Source organism: Numenius arquata, chromosome 7, assembly GCF_964106895.1.
Source record: "Numenius arquata chromosome 7, bNumArq3.hap1.1, whole genome shotgun sequence".
Taxonomy (NCBI): domain Eukaryota; kingdom Metazoa; phylum Chordata; class Aves; order Charadriiformes; family Scolopacidae; genus Numenius; species Numenius arquata.
In genome coordinates, this window is record NC_133582.1 from 12,060,936 (window position 1) to 12,083,821 (window position 22,886).

At 35.5% G+C, this 22,886-nt stretch overlaps 1 protein-coding gene across 1 annotated transcript in view; it reads left to right on the plus strand.

Annotated features, from left to right (window-relative positions):
* Positions 1–22,886, plus strand: part of GRIK2 (glutamate ionotropic receptor kainate type subunit 2) — a 373,275-nt gene that overhangs the window by 345,282 nt on the left and 5,107 nt on the right. Inside the window, exon 15 of the mRNA XM_074150299.1 lies at positions 13,176–13,426. Coding sequence (XP_074006400.1) covers positions 13,176–13,426 — 251 coding nt within the window. The remainder of the gene's footprint in view (positions 1–13,175; positions 13,427–22,886) is intronic.

Consider the following 22,886-nt stretch of genomic DNA (forward strand, 5'->3'; position numbering starts at 1 on the left):
GATTGAGAACTGGCTGTGTGACAGGACTCAAAGGGTAATGATTAACGGAGCAGGTTCACGCTGGAGGCCTGTAACCAGTGGTGTCCCCCAGGGGTCAATACTTGGTCCAGTCCTGTTCAACATATTCATCAGTGACCTGGACGGGGGGACAGAGTGTATCCTCAGCAAGTTTGCTGATGATACCAAACTGGGAGGGGTGGCTGACACCCCGGAGGGCCGTGCTGCCATCCAGCGAGACCTGGACAGGCTGGAGAGCTGGGTAAGGAAGAACCTCATGAGGTTCAACAGGGAAAAGTGCAGGGTCCTGCACCTGGGCAAGAAGAATGTCAGGCACCAATACAGGTTAGGCATGGACCTGCTAGAGACAAGTTCCGAAGAGAAAGATCTGGGGGTCCTGGTAGACAGCAAAATGACAATGAGCAAGCAATGTGCTCTTGTGGCCAGGAAGGCCAACGGAATCCTGGGCTGCATAGGGAAGAGTGTGGCTAGCAGGTCGAGGGAAGTCATTCTCCCCCTCTACTCTGCACTGGTGAGGCCACAACTGGAATACTGCATCCAGTTCTGGGCTCCCCAATTCAAGAGGGATAGGGAACTACTGGAAAGAGTCCAGTGAAGGGCAACGAGGATGATTCAAGGATTGGAGCATCTCCCTTATGAAGAAAGGCTGAGAGAGCTGGGACTCTTTAGCCTGGAGAAGAGAAGGCTGAGGGGAGACCTTATCAATGCTTATAAGTATCTCAAGGGTGGGTTGAAGGAGGAGGGAGCCAGACTCTTTTCAGTGGTTGCCAGTGAGAGGACGAGGGGCAATGGGCATAAGCTGGAACATAGGAGGTTCCACTCAAATATGAGAAAAAACTTCTTCATGGTGAGGGTGCCAGAGCCCTGGAACAGGCTGCCCAGGGAGGTTGTGGGGTCCCCTTCTTTGGAGATTTTCAAGACCTGCCTGGATACAGTCCTGAGTCACATGCTCTGACATGCTCTAGGCAATCCTGCTTCAGCAGGGGAGTTGGACTAGATGATCTCTATGGTCCCTTCCAACTCTAAAAAAATTCAGTGAAATTCAGTATTAGAGGCATAGATGTAATCTCTCCAAATTTACAAAAATATCTGGTTTATCTCCCAGAATAGTGTTTTTAAATTGCAGAAATATTTGCATGTAAGATTAAATTTGTAGAATATAGTTGTTACAGGCCTTTTGTTGGATACAGTAGAATGGATATGGTAACTTTTTAGAAAACAGCATCAAAGAATGCAGGTGCAACATATCTTGTTCCTTTTGAAGGCTAATAGAGTAATAGTTAGTGAGACCATTATTTGCTTGAGTCTAAGTAGATACAAACAGAAGAGCTAAAAGCTTTCCTAACAAAAAGATATGCTGTCAGAGTAGTTTATGATAGGATAATCACTTGGAAAATGCAACCACCCAAATGTAGCACCATCTTAGTGTTGAACAGTAAAAGCTCTCTGCTCACAATGTGAAAGTTTTGAATTCAGAGAAAGTTGCACAAGAGGAGGAAAAGACCCAGCAGATCAGGCAGTGTATAGGTATCAATTCCTGAAAACACTGAAGAAGCAGAATCTGAGTTTTCGTGATTATTAGTGAAGTAAGCAACATTGAGATTGCTTAGATGTAGCCTTGATGAAGGAAATTGGAAATGCCGTACTTTTGGCACAAAGTAGGATCAGTTAGCACCTTTAAAATCCACAAAATACACTGATGTTTGGAATCGGTGCAAGGCAGCATTCTGTATGATATCTTTGCTTTTGGCTTTATTTAATATGTCACATATGACACCTGCAGCACTGCGAAATAAACTAGAGATAGTGAATTTGGTAACTTATACATACAATGAATGATTCTCATGATATATATTTATAAATTAAGGTAACAGTCTTGTCAGCCACCTCTGGTGCTAGGCTAGAAAAACTTTATAATGAAGAGGGAAGGGAAGAACAGACCTGGGATAAGATGTTTGACAACAACTGATACTTTGGAGCAGATAAGGAGAAACTATTTGTTACTGGGGTTGTGTATGTTTTGTTTTATTTTCCATCTTTGCAACTTACAGGTTTATAGGTTTGCAACCAAGAACGTAGCACTTGCTTTGCTAGAGCTTTTGACTTTTTGTTTCCTTCCAGTTTGAAGCTCCTCATGTTAGGGTTTTGTACTGGCTTTATTTTGACATATCCTATTAGGAGGCACTATTTTGTCAGTCCTGTGTTCTTCATCAATGAATCTGGTAGATAGGAAAACTTTTGTTAATATGCATAAAGCTTGAAGTATTCAGTATAGTTTGTTTTTAATAATAAACATATGAGTATGTATCATGTACAATTACCTCTTAGAAATAGATATATATTTCATTTAGTGGTTGGAATTTGGCTTTGTGTGGTCATACACCTCATCGTCCAAGGCTGATATTTGAGGGATGAAGAAGGAGAGGGAGGGAAGAAGAAAGTGAAAGAGAGAAAAAACACAGAAAGCAATAGAATGAGGGAGGGGTGGGGATAGAACAAACCCTTTGGATATGCAGAATAACTTCTGCTTTTGATGACAGAGCCTCTAAAGTGTTACTTATCACCTCCAGTAGTTTTAAATTTCCAGTTTCTTCATCATGCATGATAAAGGTGTTAAAAATTGATTTATTTTTTTCTTGAATAAACCCCAGTTGGGATAAATTTGCCATTGCAAGGGATTCCTAAATATTTATGCTTATGGTCTTCTTATCAAACATAAATTATAACTTTTTTTTCAAGAAAACCTAGTCTATCCAGCAATATAAATTTCAGGCCCTGCTGAAACACAGTTAATATGACTTTTCTGTGGTCAACATACTGTAAACTACAGTAGTATTATTTGACAATTTCTATTTTCCATAACGAGTATTTATTAACATCAATGTTAATGTGAAGTGAACAACATGAAAAGTTAGAAATCTGCTTCTATGCACTCTATATTAGAGTCTTAATGTTCTGCAAAGATACTTTTCACTTTTTTTTTTTTACTCTCCAATTGGAAGAAATATATTTGAATTCATGTATTGGAAAAAAGCAAATAATCTCTCTGGGGTGGTTTCATGTTAATATTTCTTTTCCAAATTCCTGCTTCTCTTCAGCATGTTAGACAGCAGGCTACTTTCCATCTGGTTTGGGCAGATTTTCTATTGAATTGCCAGTTGCTTCTATGTTGAACCTGAAGTACATAAATGGCTGACAAGTTTATATGTCAAACCCATTCGATCTGAGCAGATCTATTGAGCTTACACCTTTCAGATGATCTGTGCTTATGTGGCAACTCAGGCCTAGCCTGTATATGCCAGACAAATTCTGTATATGTGAAGATACATGCAAAGTAATGCCTTTGACATTTTGAAAATGAAAAAGGGTAGGCGTAAGTAATCATAAAAATTTGCATATATTTCTTCTAACTCTTAAGAAATACAAAATAGAAAGTGGTGTTTGAGAGATATCGCACATATAAGAAATTAGAGCTAGTGATTTCTCTACTGTCACTCTGTGATTGTTGAGCTGTGGAAAGTTACAGAATTAGATTAAGAGGGGGCTTTAGCTGTATAGCAGTGATGTTCGTATAATATCTGATAATAAGGAGGTAAAAAACAGCTTGAAAAAAAGATGAAATACACATTTTCTTATCCTTTCTTCCTGTGCAGCTATTACAAGAAAATAAATTGTGCTATTAATATTAATAATATCTCAGTTGCAAAACATAGTGAGTTAAATCTGTTACATGAGCATCTTCACTTTTACTAGTTTTTTGACTTTTCCCTTGCTGTGATCAAACTATGACTTTTCCTACTACAGCATATAACTGTTTGCGTCTCTGATCTTTCCATACAGATGGACTTTTTTTTTAAAAGAAATGTGTACTCCCCTAACTATATAGAGACTCTTCACTATACATGGGCATACAATACAACTCTCAGGATATGAATGAAATTAAACAAGGTATTTTGGGGTTAATATACCAAGTGGATAAAGCTACCAACATTTCACTACCCATTATACAAAGATGCGATAACTTGCAATGGTAAAGCAGATTCATGTATCAAAATTTAGTCATGTAAGTACATAAAATATATCTGCACAGTGTATATTTATATAGTTACAATGGAAAGCTGGTAGCTACTGTGATACAAACAAGTTCTACCTCCTATGTCAAAAAGAAAAATATATGAATAAAATAAACAGCCTTCCAGCAGAAATGCATTGGCTGCAGGCCCGAGATATCAGTATACTCACTTAAGTTCAAAGGATGAAACAAAACCTCAAGGCTGTCATGTTCTATTGATTCAGAAGTGCCATTTTTAGTAAAGTTCTCTTTTCTGTAAATTCTAATGAAATATCAAATAATATGTCTTTTTTTTTTACAAACATTATCTCTTGGAGAAAAAAATATATTTTTCACAGTACATTGTTCCTAAAGATTCTCAAAAATTTGCCCATTCACCTATGACTTCCAAAAAGTCTATTTGGCCGATAATGTAATGTGCAGATCACTTGCACGTAGAAATTTATTTATAAATTTTTGCACAATGTAGTTAATCTAAACATTTTTTTAACTTAGGCATTCAAATCTATTATTTTTGCCAAATCAGAACCAAAAGTGGAGTTAGCTTTCTTTTTTTCTTCTTTTTTTTCTTTTTCTTTTTTTTTTTTTTTAATTTCAGTCGGCTGTGTAGCATGTAATTAAAATGTTTGGAGTAAGCACATTTTGAAGACAGTAGTATTCATATAATTTCATCAGACATAGAATCTAGAAAGAGTATTTCACACTCCACTCACTTAAATTAAAGATTTCACTGCAGAAAAAAAAGGGTTTCAGGCAATAATTTATGATCTGCTATTTCATATCTTCTCTAAGAATATGACTTCATGAATTATTTATATTTTCTAAGCCATTAATAAATGCAATACAACAGTGTCCTTCCTACCCCAGTGATAGGCTGCTGGATTCAAATAAAATTTAAACAAATTGTTTAATCAGCAAATGTATAACACTTAATTATCATGTTGTATCCAATAACACCGTATAGCTCCAGCTGATTTATATTACCTATTCTGTCTCTATGGAGTGACCTAGAAAAAAAATTCACAGTAAAAGTTTCTATTTTATCGTACTGAAATTTTTTCATTGACACGACTGCTTTCTTAATACAGGTATTTTTCAAAAGATTTCATTACCTGCCATTTTTATTTAAGTGCATATTTCCAAATATAGAAAATTTTAAATGAAGGCATAGTGGGGAATATAAATTACTTAAGAACAAAAGCTTTTAATAAATGTTTGTAATTTCAAAGACTAAAACTTAATGTAGTAAAAATATGAATAAATTACTCATTTCCTAAATATGCAATAGAAAGTGAAAAAAATATTTTGAACATGATCTCCAAATAGTCCTAATTCTCCTCTTAGAATTCCTTCAGCCTCCTCCCTTTCTGCATTTATCATTTTCGACAGAGATTTACAGCCTGTTTTTGTAATCATCTAAAAAGTAGTTTGCTTTTGGAGCTTGTCTGTAAAAAAAAAAAGCAGATAAAATTGGAGTAAATGCATTGTAAGTGCAAGAATAACGCTTCATAATCCTTCAAATGTGTAGGATGTTGCCTCCTGTGTTTTGTCTGGCTTTTAAAAGACCAAAGCCTTGAATTCTACAGCTACATGTCTGAATTAACTTTATTTTTGTGAAGCAATTTTTACACTTAGAACATGAACTACATCCAAATTAATATTTTAAACAAATGCCCTGAATGTTTTCTAGTAAAGAAATATAATATGTTATTACATATTTAGAACATAGTGGTGCTATCAATTTTTCCTGCTTTAGGTGCTACCTATAATTGTGGTAAGATCAAGTCCAGTTTAAGAGACATTAAAGTATGAATAGAAAGCCTTCCATTTTCCAGAAATTAGCTAAAAATGAATCTCAAAATTGAAGGTACAGTTGTCCATAGTCAGTCATTATAGACACCATCACAGTAAGGGCCAGTCTAATCTTTAAACTCAGATTAAATGAGAATGTGTAGTATGGTTATCCTGCAGTTGTAGATTCTTCTGAAGGCAGTAGGATTACGATACAGATGAGTATCATAATGATAATGAATTCTGGGCCCCACAATTCAAGAAGGATGTTAAGACATTCGAATGCATCCAGAGGTTGGCAATAAAGCTGGAAACAGGGCTGGAAGGCATGTCCTGTGAGGAGTGGCTGAGGACATTGGGTTTAGATAGTTTGGAGAAAAGGAGGCTGAGGGACAACTTCATTGTGCTCTACAGTTTCCTGAGGAAAGGAAGTGGAGAGTGAGGTGCTGATCTCTTCTCTCTGGTATTCAGTGACAGTTTGTGTGGGAATGACTCAAAGTCTGTCAGGGGAGGTTCAGACTTGACATTAGGAAACATTTCTTTACTGAGAGGGTGGTCAAACACTGGAACAGGCTTTCTAGGGAGGTGGTCAATGCCTCAAGTCTGTCAGTGTTTAAAAAGCGTTTGGACAATGCCCTTAATAACACGCTTCAACTTTTGGTCAGCCTTGAAGTGGTCAGGCAGTTGTACTAGATGATCATTGTAGGTCCCTTCCAACTGAACCCAACCCTTCCCTTCCCTTCCCTTCCCTTCCCTTCCCTTCCCTTCCCTTCCCTTCCCTTCCCTTCCCTTCCCTTCCCTTCCCTTCCCTTCCCTTCCCTTCCCTTCCCTTCCCTTCCCTTCCCTTCCCTTCCCTTCCCTTCCCTTCCCTTCCCTTCCCTTCCCTTCCCTTCCCTTCCCTTCCCTTCCCTTCCCTTCCCTTCCCTTCCCTTCCCTTCCCTTCCCTTCCCTTCCCTTCCCTTCCCGCCATTGTTTATGCAGTTGCTTTTCCTCTTTTCCTTTTTCACTCTTCCTCTGTCTTTCTCTTTCTCTTTTTTCTCTTTGTCCCTTTTTGCTTTTATTCTTAAAGAAGATTAGAAGACTCACACAAGACATGAAAATACTGGCTTGTATTAAATACTTTTCTAAAAAAAAAGATAAAAATCCATAAGATTCTTTCAGAATTAACTGTTTAGAGTTCTTCAGCCTTCCTTACTCTCTGAAGTTAAGCACTTACTAGGGCTGAGTTCTTTGTCCTAACATCATTCTCTTTTCACACTTCCACCAAACTGAATAGGTGACATGTTTTGAAGAGATGTGTTAGAAAAACTTCCCTTAAATCTCAGGCAAGACTAGAAAACAAATGACATTGAGCACAATGACTGGCACAGAGCCCAACTGGAACATTCCTTTCAATTAATTTGTACATTTGGCAGTCAGTGATCAATGCAGAACATAATTTTAGACATCTTTTTCCAGGAGAAAAAAAGGCAGTTTCTTTTTTTTCTTTAATGTTTCCATTATTTCTCTTAAATATTGCAGAATTTTTTACAATCAGAATCATATGTTGCCTCATTTGAAGAAATACAAGACAAAGAACTCCTTAGGCTCCACAGATACAGTTTGCGAGATCTTCCTTTGCTTCTACTCTTGCAATAAGTCAGTTGTGTCTGACACTGACTGGTAAACAGAAGGTCTATACTTTTTACATATCTATGTTTAAATATATTTATGTAAAACCAACAAAGCCACAGATACGAACAATGTGGGAACCTTTCAAAAAGCAGGCAGTTCCGATACTGAAGGGAATAACAGGTAAATGATGTATTAATTTAGTCACCAAAATTGCTGACAATACACTTGGTTAACATAACTGAAACCAAATTCTACATATCTGAAAATACTGAAGAGTTTAGAAGTTTAAAATTTGCATTGGTTAAAATATATTCCTGGATTTCCTCTGTAAAGTACTAAACCCAACAATCAACACTGGCTTTCAATTTAATCATTGTTGAGATTTCAGACTCTGCAGCTATTTCCTGTTTATATTGTGTAGGAAACTGAGGATATCTTAGTCATTTGTTAAGACACCCTAGTTCTCTTGAAGTTCCTTATTGCCTTCAGACCATACAAATTGCATAATACGAGCTTTTTTTACCAGTCATTGGAGATGAGACATATAAACAGATTTGTCTCTATAGGAATAAATAGGAAACCATGTACCAACACTGGAGGATTTTCCTTCTGCTTGCCTCCACTTAATCTGTAAACCTTCATATAATTTGGACTGTAATATTCATCACTTATGCATGCATAAAAGTGCTGAGCTTCAGTTCTTCTGTAACTAAAACAAATTAATACATTTGTCTTCATTAGTTGAATATAATGCACAAAAAATAGGTGCAAATTATTTATTTTTATGCAGGTCAAACCATGTATTGAAACTAATTTGAGAATTTCAACTGCTTGAGCAGTTAATTTATCATTGCTGAAATGTTAGAATGTGTAGCTAACATATTTGATGAGAACAGTATTTTATAGCTACCTCACAAGGATGAGCATATTGAAGCACTCAGAGGCATGCTAAGAGACTGAGCTGCCTGTCAATAAGGAATTGCCAAAGCACTTAATGTCCAGTAGCTGTTGTAAACATATTTCACATTAGAGAAGCAGTTTCTAGTAGGAATTTACTGAACAGATCTAACTGAAGTAAAGACATTATTAAAACTTCAATGTTGATCTTATAGTGCCTAGGACCATATGTATATATTGCATTGTCAAAGACTCATCTACAAATGTAAATTGTCTCTGTCCTGATATTTCACCCTTAATCAGAACCAAACTAGTCTGTTGCATCCCAGCACATGGTATTTGCATGGGTTTTGGCATTCTTATCTGAAAAAGCTGCAGCATCAGCTATTTATTTTGTCTGTCTTGCATTTCCGGTTAATTATTCCCTTTTCAATGCCTATTAGAAGTGGGATCTCTTTTTGCAGGCTCATGGAATAAATATCACCCTCCACCCAGTGTCCTGTAGTTTAACTACTATATTTAAGGTTCTTCTGAGGGACATATAATAACTGAAAGCATACTCAGCACAGCCTTTCTGAAGGTTACAGGAGAGGCTGACAGAGCTAGGCCTGTTCATCCTGAAGAAGAGAAGTCAGCTCAGGGGGGATCTGATCAATGTGTATAAGTACCTGATGAGGGAAAATAATGAAGAGAGAGTCAAACTTTTTTCACTGGCATTCAACTACTGGAAAAGAGGTGTAGGGCACAAACTGAAATGAAATAAATTCCACTTAAATGTGAGAGGGAAAAACGCACACACAAAACCCCCCTTCTTCATAGTAAGGGTGATCAAACACTATGACAGGTTGCCCAGAGATGTTGTAGTCTCTCCATCCTTGGAGATACTCAGAACCCAGCTGAACAATGTGCCCTGGGTAAAATGCTGTAGCTTGAGCAGGTAGGGTGGACTAGACCATCTCTGGAGGACACTTCCGAAGTTCTGCGTTTCATACTACTGAAATGCAACAGTTTTGTGATGAAAGAGCTTCAGACTTTTAAAGTACAGAATCAAGACCCTTCTCTTTGAACAGTGCCTTGAATTTGCATCCAAAAGAGGTAAATAGAAGCTATCGGCTGTCTTTTGGTTTGAGCCTACCTAATTTCATTTTCTACACCCAAATAGTTTCCTTGTAATGGAAAAGAAATTTAAAGTTCTGAAAGCTCTTCATAAATCTGAATTTACACTATCTCATCCAGCCCCACCATTGAGGACAGAATTCTGTAAGTTGGCAAGGATAAATGAAAAGACTAGCGCCATGGTGCTTTATAACCAAACAGCACAGTGACTGAAACACTGAAAGCCAATGCTTTTAAGCACTCTTTGAATAGTTGAGACTTTTTATTCTCGCTGTATATATGATGCACAGTGAGCTGATGCCTCCTTTTCCCAAAGATCAACCAAGAACTGACTGCCTTGCCTCTGTAATCACTTTAGCTTTGCAAATCAAATTGGGGAACAGAAATCTGCATGGAAAACCTCCAAGAGTGAGCTTCTCTTATCTATCAGAGGGATCAGAAATATATGGAATATCACTTAATAGAACAGTAGCAGCTGAAGCTTCTTATCATCACCCATAAACGCAATGTGAGATTTTGTAGGAATTCTGACAGCTCCAAAGGTCTATTGATATTTTTTTTTATATCTTACATAAAAATTTCAGTAATTAAGTCATAGGAGTGATAGTGAAAATTACCAGTAAATGTCAAAAATCTTTTACGTTTACTGGCTGAAATTTTTCCTTTCTGCAAGAAAACCAGTTTTAATATCCAGAATGTAATCTGGATGCCTTGTCCATATTCCCTATTTTCTCTTGGTTTTGTATGCCAGTTATATCATCCACAGATCAGACCATGATACTTCTAGCTACTTCAGGTGCTTCTGGGTGGATTTTCCCTTGCTGGGACTTGCGATCTATCCTATATCAGAAAGAAAAAATATAAGAGCAAATAAAACCTTAGAAAACAATATTGTTACTATGCTTCTTTTGTTCTCTTAATAGCTACTTGACTCAGTATAAACAACATTTTTCAAATATCAGATTATTAGGTGTACTCATTGTTTGTTGCAAAATGTGAATTTAGATCATTGCAAGTCATTCAGAAATAGAACTACAGCATTGAATGCTAGCTTTTTCATGGGTATATAATTTTAAATGTTTAATTTAATAGCAGCAGTATGCAATGCTGGTCATTCTGCATTGATCCTTAGTTGTGAGATTACCATTTTTAAGACAAGCTAATAAGATATAGTAAATACAGATATTGCAGTAAAAAACATTGATCCTTACTTGTAAGATTACTGTTTTTAAGATATGATAATAGGTATACAAATACAAATATTGCAGTAGAAACACAAAAGGCCTGTAATCTGTCCACTCCACAACTATTTGTGCAAAATTTTGCAAATCACCATGAGTGATTTGATACTGTTGAACTGAATCACTATCAACTGCATGTTTCTAATGCTATCCTCAAAAACTTAACTCATTTTAGATATGATTAGCCTGTGCTTTATGGCTTTATCTATGAATTCCTCTGTTAATTCATTTTTAAGCACTTCAAATGGACTAGAACTGTATGTGTACAAATCTGGTCCCTAGAATATATAAATAATACATGGAGAATAGTTGGTACTGCCTATATTTAGACCAACAGAAAGTGTGGAAATGAAATGCAAATCAGTTTAATTAGAAAGCAGCCTGTCATATCAGAAGATTGGGTCCAAATTTAAATTGGGTCCAAAATTATTTCTCAGAATCTAGTGCTATTTAAGTTGTTGTTGTTAAATATTTATAAGCAGTGTAACGCTGAAAATATCCCCAAAATATTATAGTATGCACTTACACTTCCCCAGGCTCTTGTGGGCTAATCACTTTCCTTCTTCCATTTGACTGAAGAAATGTGTCAAGTACAAGGTTTTGCAGAGTTTCAGCATAATCAGGATGGTCCGAAATGGTGTGACTTAGGCCCCTGCATGCACAAGAGAGTAGAAAAGAGTTTGTTTTCCTTTCTTTCTGATTCTCATGTAGTCCTATGTAAACACTGTTTAGTTCCTAGTACAGAACATCATTCTTTTCTAAGCATAGATGATAAGAGCGCAAGTTCTTGCAACTTAAATACTGTGAGGCCAGCTTTTCCCACCTTTTATTCTGGAATAAAGGAAAATCCCAGCGTGTTTTGTAATTAATGATCCTTTCTATGTTTTACTTCTATGTTGGTAGGGCAACACTTTGTTATTGGCTTTATTCTCAAGATAAGTTCTAGATATGTAAGAAGAAATTGAAGAAATAAAGAATATATTGAAAGAAATTCCAAAAGAAAATATATGTTTTCCAAGAGTGTAAAGAGTATAAAATGTGCTATCCATACATTCCTTCAGCTCCTTCACAATTAATCACAGTACATGTCAGGGGGGTTGAAACTAAATGATCTTTAAGGTCCCTTCCAACCTAAACTGTTCTATGATTCTATGAAATAGTCAAATGGGCAGCATGTCTCTAAAGGATGCTGAGGATTTTTTTTTTAAAAGGTATCAAGTTAATGGAAATGCATTTTATTACTCAGCCAAAGGAAGCACTGTAAAAATTATAGCTAGTAAGTAGCATTATTATGACAGAAAGAAAAAGAGGAGAGATTATTTGTAGAATTGTATTCATATCACATGAAAGAGGGGATGCCATGCCTTTTCATCTACTCTTTATTTTTTTCCCTGGGATTTCTTAACCACTTTAATGAAGAGTCTTTTGTTCCTATTTTCGAAGGAGGAGAAGAAAAATGATGGTTTTGTTCTCTCCTTAAACATTACACAAATCTTAACACAGAAGGCACTTCTAACTGATGTGATTTACTCTCTAACATTTAGAAAAGAATAGCTTTCTCCATTGGCATTATTCATTAATTAACGTAGATTTTAAAATACCCATAGAAAAGTCCTTATGCACTATATAAAGAAAAAGAAAGCAGATGACATACAAAGATATGACACTATCTTTTGAACTGCATCTTGAAATATTGAAATGTTCAAAACCTGCAAAATTTTCACATCATTTTAAAATACTGACTTATGAGAAAGAAATACATTAATCTATGAAAATTTACATCCTTGTTATCCAAACACGATTAACCTTATCTTTTTGGATGCATTACTACCTGGTGCTGTTAATAAGTAAATACATGCCTTGAAGGTATCTTAAGTGCCTGACAATCTATCAAATAGAGACTTTTGTGTCTTGGTCCTGAAGCATAAATTGTTGTTTGTTCTTTTGATAAAGTAATAATATAAAGTGTTGTATACCAGGCCTAGGATTAGCTTTAGGGTAACAAGCTATGAAGCAACAGCCTATAATCATGTATATTAGACTAAATTTACTGCAATATAATTAAAAGCCTGATGGAAATTGAAAGATGAATACTATTTGACTGGATATAATATTTGGGCATGAAGATGTTTTAGACTGTGGGATCAAGTGTGATAGGACTTGTTGCATCAAGTTGCCTGGTTTACAGGCAGCACCAGCTGGATCAAGTCTTGCACGTAGGTATATCTGTATGTGTGTGTGCATGTGGGTTTGTATTTATGTGACCAGTGTGACTGTGGTGAGATGTAAATGGCTTTCTGATAAATGTTATGGTTGTAGAGGATATAGTTTTTCCTGTGACATTATATTACATTTTATTCTCATCAGAAGTAACTAACTTCCCTTAAAATATACTCCATGCAATATGTTCCCTGTCGTCTCTTTAGGTTCTCCATATAGAGACAAGATCACTATAGCAATTCTTCAGCTGCAAGAGGAGGGCAAACTCCACATGATGAAAGAGAAATGGTGGAGAGGCAATGGCTGCCCAGAGGAGGAAAGTAAAGAGGCCAGTGCTTTGGGAGTTCAAAATATTGGAGGAATCTTCATCGTGCTGGCAGCAGGATTGGTGCTTTCGGTCTTTGTGGCAGTGGGGGAGTTTTTATACAAATCAAAAAAAAATGCCCAGTTGGAGAAGGTAAATATTATCTTTTCCTATATTATTTTATATTTATGGTCTATTTAAATAATACTTTAAGCATTTGGTAGCAAAATGTAAGTGATACATACTCATTGTTTATTTTATATTACAGTACTTGTATAACAAAGGATCACAGCAAAGAACCCAAAGTTTTACATCTTTTAATTTGTCTTCAATGTGTTTAATTGTAGCCAGATTTCAGGACAAGTGACTATTTCTCCTCTTATTCAAGCCTGAAAAAAGACAGCTTTTTACTCCTGGAAGTTCACTGCAGTTAATTTTATGGATGAAGAAGAAATCCGAAACTTTAATGGGAAACAAATTAATCTTCTGCAGATAATTCTGATTTTCAAAAGACAATCTGTCTGTAGCTCAAAGTAAAAATCTTAAAATGTCTCTATAGAAATGTTCTTTACAGAAGTTTATACTTGCAAAGTTGTCCTGGTAGCGTCTGGGAAAGATTACATCAGAATGATTTTTTTTTGGTGGGTTTACTACTGATATGATGTCCTCTAATTTCAAACTGACTCAGTTTTGAAAATTCTAGTGTTAATTGGTTCTGTACTTGCAATTTATACAACCACAATACTGTAATTGTGCCAACACTAGTAAGAGTTTGTGAAATTCTTAGTTGGAATTATGGGTTTTTTTTTTCATAATATATAAATAAATCTGTATATATGTGCCCATGTTTAAACCTAAACTCAAATTATATATTTTATTGCTATGACATATTCTGAATTTTTAAAATTGAGAAATTGTTGGATTTTACTAGGTCTTTTTCTTTTTTTCTTGTCCTTTTGAGAAGCTTATGACCTATGGCCTTTTCTATATTTATATTTAGTAATTTAATTTAATGAAATCAGTAGTAAATCCAACAGCTATATTTGTATTGCTCTTTTTCCAGATGCTACTGGTGAATTTTTGTAACTTTAATTATTGCTCCAAAAATTTACAATTTGTTTTCACTTCTTTTGAGGCAACCTTTTGGTATGTAAGTGTCCTGTTATAAACATATTGTTAAATACATGTTTTTTTTCTAATATACACAAAGACAGTGTGAGGTCACAAGGTCCTAAATGCAGTTTGAACATGGGTACATTTTATTAAATTGTTAAAGGACCATTTTGATCCTCTTCTTTATGATACTACAGGCTGATTCCTTTCTGTTAACATACTATTGGAATGTTATGTTTCTGAAACCAATTTGTGAGGAAAAAGATACCAGTTACTTAAGTAACCCTTGTAAGTCTCAATCGTTTTTATCCACTCTAAGGTGGATGTGGTTTTCATATGGACATCAGTAGCTTTTCTGGATTTTTAACAAACACTTGGTTAGAAAAATAGGACTGTTTTGATAATAAACTTGTAATGAGTTAAGTGTTTTGCAGGGTGTGAATGCATATCTTATGTGACAATAACAGCATGTTGGAAGTTGTGTGAGGAAGCAAAAAGAAACTTCTTAATTAAGGACTTGTTTCTCTAAGCTCTATGGTTTTGTGGTTTTGTTTTTTTTTCAGGTTCGTTTCTTTTTTATTTGCTCTTTTTTTATTTTTGTTTGTTAATGATGTAGAGAGGTAGCAATGACTGGAAGTATCTGACCTTTTAACAGTACTTGTACCAGAAATGTCTCATCAAATCATCAAGTATTGAGATATTTTAAAAAGTTAGGAATGAACCTGAAGCAGTTGAAAGAGTCAGGTCTCTCTATTCTCTTTCCTCCTTGCTGCCAATCTCTTCCTTTCCCTCCCCTCCCCACTATACTCACATACCCTGATGTCAGGAGATCAGTAAAATTTCCATAGAACTTTATTTATGGAATTAAATTAACTGGAAAATGATGACAGCATCCCTACACATGGCCTACCCCAGCATCCCCTCACCCACTCTTGTACCAGCACCCATAGACCTTCAGTAAGGGTTTTCTTCCATCCTCTCCAAATGAAGCAGATCCCCTTTGCCTGGGGGAGGGAGTAGCAGCAAACAAAGGGGAGAAAAGCAGCACTGTCATTTGTCCCCAGTCTCTACATCTCCTCTGCTGGGATGAGTAAACTATGCATGTGACACTGCCTTGGCTATCCCACAGGAAGAGAGGAGGCACCTATTTTTGGTAACATTTATAGTTTCATCTCTTTAGAATCAGAGTATCATTCTGGCATTTGTATAATGCTTGTCAGCATTTGGATACAGGGAGGATCAAAGGCCATATTAACAAACAAGGAAACAAAAGAAATCAGGTAACTTCAGCTCTTGAATATATAAAGTATCCTGTGATATAAATTGGTATATTAATATATGAGTATTCTTTTTAGTGTATACCAAATACATAGTTGCACTTATTGTGGGTAGGTAATGCAGATTTAAAGTGTATAATCTTGTATAATCTAGATATGTTGTTTTAGCATTTTTGATGTCACCCCACTCCTGGAGTGCATACGTAAACAGAGACATTGGGTGGTGTGAACCCAGTTGGAGGAGTGAAAGCAGAGATAAGCCTGAATGTTATCACAGTTGGACTGTCAGTCACTGACACTTACTATGGATAACTTATTAGAAAAATGAGTGACTTAATTTACTAAGTATTTTCTAGAAGATCCAGATCTGATGGATATGAAAAGAACAATATATGGATTCGATTCTGCTGTCATTTATAGCCATTCAAAACTCATTGAGTCATAAGCAGGTCAGAACTGGGTCTTAATTTTGAACTGTTAATTACTTCAAAAAATGTGAAATGAGACACATGTCAGTGTACCTTAGCAGTTTATTTTACTAGGGGAGATCTGGTCATAGACTTTCTATAATAAAAAATACTAGATTAAATCTTAGAGCGTATTGAAACAATAATGCCAACAAAGTATTTCTGGAGTTACATGATCAAATCATAACCTAAACATCAGTTAAACTAGCCTCTCTAAAATAGTTATTTATTTATAATTGATTATAAGACCAATAAAACAATAACTAAATTGATACTGGTTTATATTTTGCATACATTTTCCAAGGAAGACAAGAACAATTGAACTTCCCATGATAAATAATTCACCACTCAGCTACACAATGGAGTTGAGAAAGATCAGTCTAGATAGCTTATCTCACAAGGTACAATGAATGAGCAGATAGCAGGACTGGACCCAAAGCAGACATCAGAAGCAGTGTTTAATCTACAACTGCAGATTCTATTGAACAAGAAATTCTGAGTGCTGACCTGTGACCTGTGTATGAGAAATTCATGCAGGTTTACTGGGCTGCAGAGACTTTAGTTATGGTAGTATTTGGTCTTAAACTTATTAAAAATTGTGTGATTTTGCTTCAATAGCCAATAATTCTGAATTTGCTGTCTACCTCAAATACACATTTGAGTAATGTGATAACCTGGGGTGTATTTTGTGCTAAATAACTCCTCTAGTCCTACCTAGTACATAGTCTCACTCATTTTTTTCAGAGGGAGTATTGGGAATGACAGACATTGACCGTGTCTATGGCAGAATTTTGACAGTCCAGTTGACACACTGGGAAAAGGGTAGGAGGGGATGGCAGGCCAGAGGCTGTCCTGACTGCATGCCTGCAGAGTAACCACAAGATGGTGCCTTCTAATCTCTCAGAAGGAAATTTCATTGTTACTTTTTAGTAGAATTTATGTCACAATGCTCACCTATTTTTTAATTGCAGCCTTTCTAAAAAATGCTAAAGGCTTGTATTATTTCCTATTGTTTATAATACAAACATCTAATTATGTCGTCTGCTTGGAAACATGTTATGAAGCAGACCTTTTTTATCTAGCCAATCTTGACAATAAATGCTCAGTCATTTGCATTTTATAATTGCTTTTGCTGGTGAATGACCTGCTCCCTGATTTTAACAGGCACTCAGAGGGCAGCGAATAAGCAATGTTAGAAGCAGAAGCCATTTAAAACAATTACTGTGTCTTTTTTTTTTTTTTTTAATTGTTGTGCTTCGATGTATTATGGGTTTATGTCCATTTCATACATTTAGTTTTGTATAGCTCATATTATTATCATAAGGGCCAGGGAAAACATTGACCTTGAAGACCATTAATATTCGGCATAATATATTGGTGATTCTCAGTTTGAGAATTTATTGACCTTTCCTTTGGTTTTGGTTTGGTTTTTTTTTTTGACTTCTCTGAGATTATTTCCATTTTGACACCACCTTTACACAGTAGTTGGAAATTACCATAAATATCAGCTGTGTGGTAGAAACTACGTGTGTGCTGCTGAAAACTTTAGGATGAAATTCACAGTATTGCTGTAGGCAGTGTCAAGAATATAAAGAACATTGTTTCTTGTCGCCCTTACAAAAGGTTGTCCTTGGACCTGTCCTGGTTATGGTTTCTTTGGAGAAAGTAGTGTTGGCTTGAGGAGTTATCTTGAAATCTGGTTTTATTAATGTAGTGGACCCACACCCTTCCCAAGAGGCAAGGAAGGGCCAAGGACCGCTAGGCTGAAAAGCTGTTGTGCTGTAACCATATACAGTTGATACCACGTCCTGCTTGTGCTTCTCTCAAATACAGTTTAACTGTTCTTGATTTGTTTACATGAAATTAGTGTAAACACTAACATGAGATTTTTGCTAAGGTCCACCTACAATCTGTTTACACCAGGATAAATTTAATTCATCATGTCTTAGAATGCCGCTTTTTAGAATTGAAGTGAGCAAAGTGCATACATGTAACTTCCCCTAAATGGAATGGTCTTACAGGAAGTTAATCAGTACTGAAATATTGTGGATGCTTATTTATCAGAGGATATGTAGAAACTCAGTATTTCCATCTTTGTGTTAATTAACAACAGTGCAAAATAAAATTACCACAATAATTTTATATGAAAAATGAAAAGATTTTGAGGATGTCTTCTGACTTTACCAGAATATTTATGGTTTGGTTTTGTTGTTTTTTTCCAAATTTTACTAAATTAGTTTTCATTAAAGTCTTTTTCATTACTTTCTCAAAAAATGCAGTTATATCAGTGTTATTCAAGTTCAAGCAATGTTCCTAATAGTTAAATACCAAAAGCCTTTGATATTTGGGACAGTAATTTATAATAGTTTTGGAACAACCTCAAAGTAAATCCCAGCCTAGTGATTTTTTTTTTCCTTTCCAGGGGGAGGCAAGTTCAAAAGATTTTAAAGTTGAAAAGCTTATTCCTCAGGCTACAATAAACAAAAGAATGTGGACATTCTTGATAAATCAACGTAAAAGCTTTGGGATTTATATCCCAAGTAACTTTTATACAAAATACAGTCAGTGATATAGTCTGTATTGTCATTTCACATTTTGTAATGGAGTAACCTCAGAATTTTTAATGTTGGCTGGGAAAAGCAGCAGCAGCAGCTGTAACAGCTTATGAAAGTAAATGCTTTTCCAACTTTAGCACATCACGTTCTGCAGATATGCAGTTGGAAAATTGGGAATTTCTATCATCCTGTACCCCCTTGAGCACTGTATGTGGATGTATAGACTTGTATGGCTAATTGGTGTGTGTGTAAGTGTACAAATTACTTCAAGTTGAGGTATTAATTATAATTAAATGTCCTCTTAGAAACCACCTAAGCATATATGAGAGGATATTTTCTAACAGAATAACTGTTACAAAAACCAACAACAAAAAAAACCCAAACAAAAACAAAAACCCCCAAAGCCAAAATTAAACCCACAAAACCTCCCACCTTTCACAGAAAAAATTATATGAAATGATAAAAATGGAAAAAGTGGAAAAAACCAATTTGACTGACTGTTGCATTTTAAAAATCATTTGCAAACAATAAAACTTTAAAAACAAGATCTCTATTTTGATTTTTGATTGCAACTTAACCAATATCTATTTTGGTAATGGACCTTGTTCTGAGGTATTTTTGATTTCTTAGTTTGTATATTTCAAGAAACAAAGAACAGAAAAAATCAAAATGTATGTAAAGCTGACCATTGCACACATAAAAATGTAGGAATATGATTTCAGGAGGCTCACTGTTGCTTCATAGGTATTCACTCAAACATCAGTGTTTAAATTACAGGTCTGAGTTATGGAATATTTTATGTTTGACAAGAATTTAAAGTTGTATGGAAAATTTTTGGAAACCCCTACATGTCATTTATTTTATAGCAAGTATAGTTCACTTTCAGTCATCACTAGAAAGAAGAAACATTCCCATTATACAATTTTTAGCTCCTCAAAAAAAAATATTTTCTTAATTCTCAAGGAAAAACCTTCCAGGTTATAGAAAATGAAGCCTTTCTAATATTTTTTCATAGTCTTCCCCTAAATATTACTTTAGTATGTCATGTATACAAATATTTTAGTATATAATATTTATCTTTGCATTTTGAATTAATCAACTATAATCATCTGTAGCTAAGTGTAGTACTAAACATAGTTTAGTTCATCTGATTTAGATTACTTTGACTTTTATATAAATAAGCAAAGTAACAACAAGCACTTCCAGCTGCCTTTTAGATTGAGAAAATATCCTAGACAGCCAGATGAAACCATGTAATTATAGAGAAACGGATGCTAACCATTTTGGTATTATGTAGTGCGGTGTGACTATAATAGTGTTTCCAAAACAGAGAACTGTTGGCATTAAATTAATACTGATAGTGTCTCTCTGTTCAATATGATATGAGGCCATACCAAATTTTATATTAACTTTATATTATTGCACTGAACTACAAATTTTTTTACAGTGAATACTGTACAGTGAACTTTAGCTCAGCAAACTTTAAAAAAGCTATTTAGATACAGCTAAATTCAGATGAGAAAGATTGTATTTATTTTCTAAAATGACTCTAAGATGGAGTACTTATTTCAAATTAAACTATACGGTGTTATATACAGTATTTTAATCCAGATAGATTCATACTCCAAAGGATCCAAACATATCATCATCACTTCCTTTCACCATGCCTGAAGATCAACAAACCTGACCTTCCTTGGATGAACAGAGAATGAAGTTAGATCTAGGATCAAAAATGATTTAAAAGGTGAATGAACTTTCACATCCAGCAGCTGAGAGCACAAGATCTCAGGTGATGATTTCAGTGCAATCAGGATCATCTCTGCTGAAAGGCAGAGAAATACCCTGCACAGCTGTGATCCCAACATACAGAACTATTAAAATGTTGCATTGGGTATCATTCTAAATCGGAAAGGCAGTACCATATATTCTGTTATTTATTTGCTTGGTGACAGCTATATGGCTGAAGTACTATGATTTGCTATCAACACTTATTAAACACCTGACACTCATTTGTAGCCATTGTCCAGGGTCACTGGACTGAGGTAATATTTTCTGGAAGAAGACCTGGACTGGTGTGGCAAGCTTCACACCCATAGAAATTATTGCCACTGACTGAAATACAAGTGACAAATAGTTGTTATCACCACTGATCCAATTTGAAAACCCAGAACTAGACTTAAGAACCTGGAGAAATCTGAGACTGTAAGTCTCTTACACGAGGTGGAACTGAATAATAAGGGTAGCTAATATCTTCTGAATGCTTCCCTTTACTTGTCCAACATAACACCTATCTCCCTGGGATTACGCTGCCATCATATCCCTATTTCAGCCAGGTACTGGAAGCACAAAATGACTGCACCATCCTGGTCTGACAAGAGAGTAGGACTGTGTATCATCTGCATGCCGATGACACCACAGCCCAAATTATTTCATTATCTCCTCAGTGGCCTCATATACATGTTGAAAGGAGAGATGACAGGATGAAACCTTTTGGAATCCTGCATGAGAGAGAGCCCTCGGGGCTGATGAGCAATTGCCCTATGCCATCCTCTGGGATTTCTCCGAGAGGAAAGAGTGGAACCACACAAGTGCAATCCCATCTGCCCCAGCCTAGGTCCACAGGTGAGTCAGAAAAAACATCATGGTCAGTGTGATGGTCAGAAAGGCTGCTGGCAGAGCTAAACAAAACCATCTTTGAAAAAGCTTTCTGCACTGATAGGAATTCCCCATCAGCCACAGGAGCTAGTGTAGCTGTCAGGCTGCACTCAAACTGGAAAACAGGTTAAATAGTTTCAAAAGACTTTAGATGGACTCAGAGTTGCTTTACCAGAAGTCTGTCATCCACCAGAGTGCATTTTGTCCTGTCAGGAAACAAATTTTAGAATTTGAGAGTTTCTGAATTGTTTTTTTTTTTGGACACCAGTTGATATTTTATTCAAGGCAAGCTGGAATCTTATTGTCCTCTTGACAGACACCAACAATCTATCTAGAAGTGGCCTACAATGAGATCCTGTATGTCACCTAAGTTCGTTTAACTCTCAAACTCAGTGAGCTCTTTAGCCTGTGAAAGATTATTTCAGTGTTGTTTTGTTACAGGCAGGGTCAGTCCCATCAGATTCTTATTGATCCTTTCCATAATATAACTGGAAAAGTCCTTGAAACAATCACCATTCAATTCTGTTACAGGGTGAAGCTCCTCATGCTTCACCAAGCTGTCTGGAACAACTCTACTGGTCTTAACTTTGTAGATACTATGGTGGAAGGAAAGCTTAATTTCTGGAACTAAAATTTTTATTTTGCTTGATATTATTGTCTTTATTTTAGTAGATGAGGAAATCTTCCATACATTTTGGCCTGAAGATAACTTCCTAAAATGGCTGCTCATTCTACTTCTACTGAAAAAGCAGTAGCTGCTAAATCTGAAATTGAGATTATATTGATGATATGTTCAGCTAATTGATATGAACTTGGTCTGCAGTACTTGCACATTATACTTGCTATGGATTGAAAAAGGACTACATCTGAAAAGCCTGTGGTGAAATATTTTTAATGTAAACATATTATCTATATATAGATATGTATGTACATATATATGTGTACAACCTTCAATTAACAATCATGTCTAAGACTAGGTATATAACTAAGTGACCTAAAAATCTGATCTTTACAAGTATACTTTAATAATCTTTTCAAGTGGTAATACTTCAACTAAAAGAAATATGATTTCTCTTTATCTGTTATTTTCATTCTATTAGTTGTTCAACTCTTTGTGATCCTAAGTCAACTTTTTGCTAGAATTCATGTTTCTATCTAGCGGGTTTAAGACTGACAGGTTTTCATATGCACCTTCTGGAGGACTGGCATATGGAAGCAGAAACCTATTTGGAGGGAGGGTCAGGGTAGGGCTGTGCATTCATTCTCAGTTAACTTCAAGAAGATGAAAAACAGTTTGATTGATATATCGTACTAGATGCTAGAACATTGACCCATAACATAATGAGACAGTTCAAGATTGCTGCTGTTACTGCTTTAAGAAAATTAAACAAGGCTTCAAATCTTATCCGACACACAAGAATGGAAGTAATGAACTTCAGAGTAAATCTTATAGTTTTTTATTGAATGTTGAGAGTCAACTTTATATTAACTGCATTAAAGAGGTAAAAAAAATATGAAAAAGCAAGTGATTGGAGATTTTAATGTT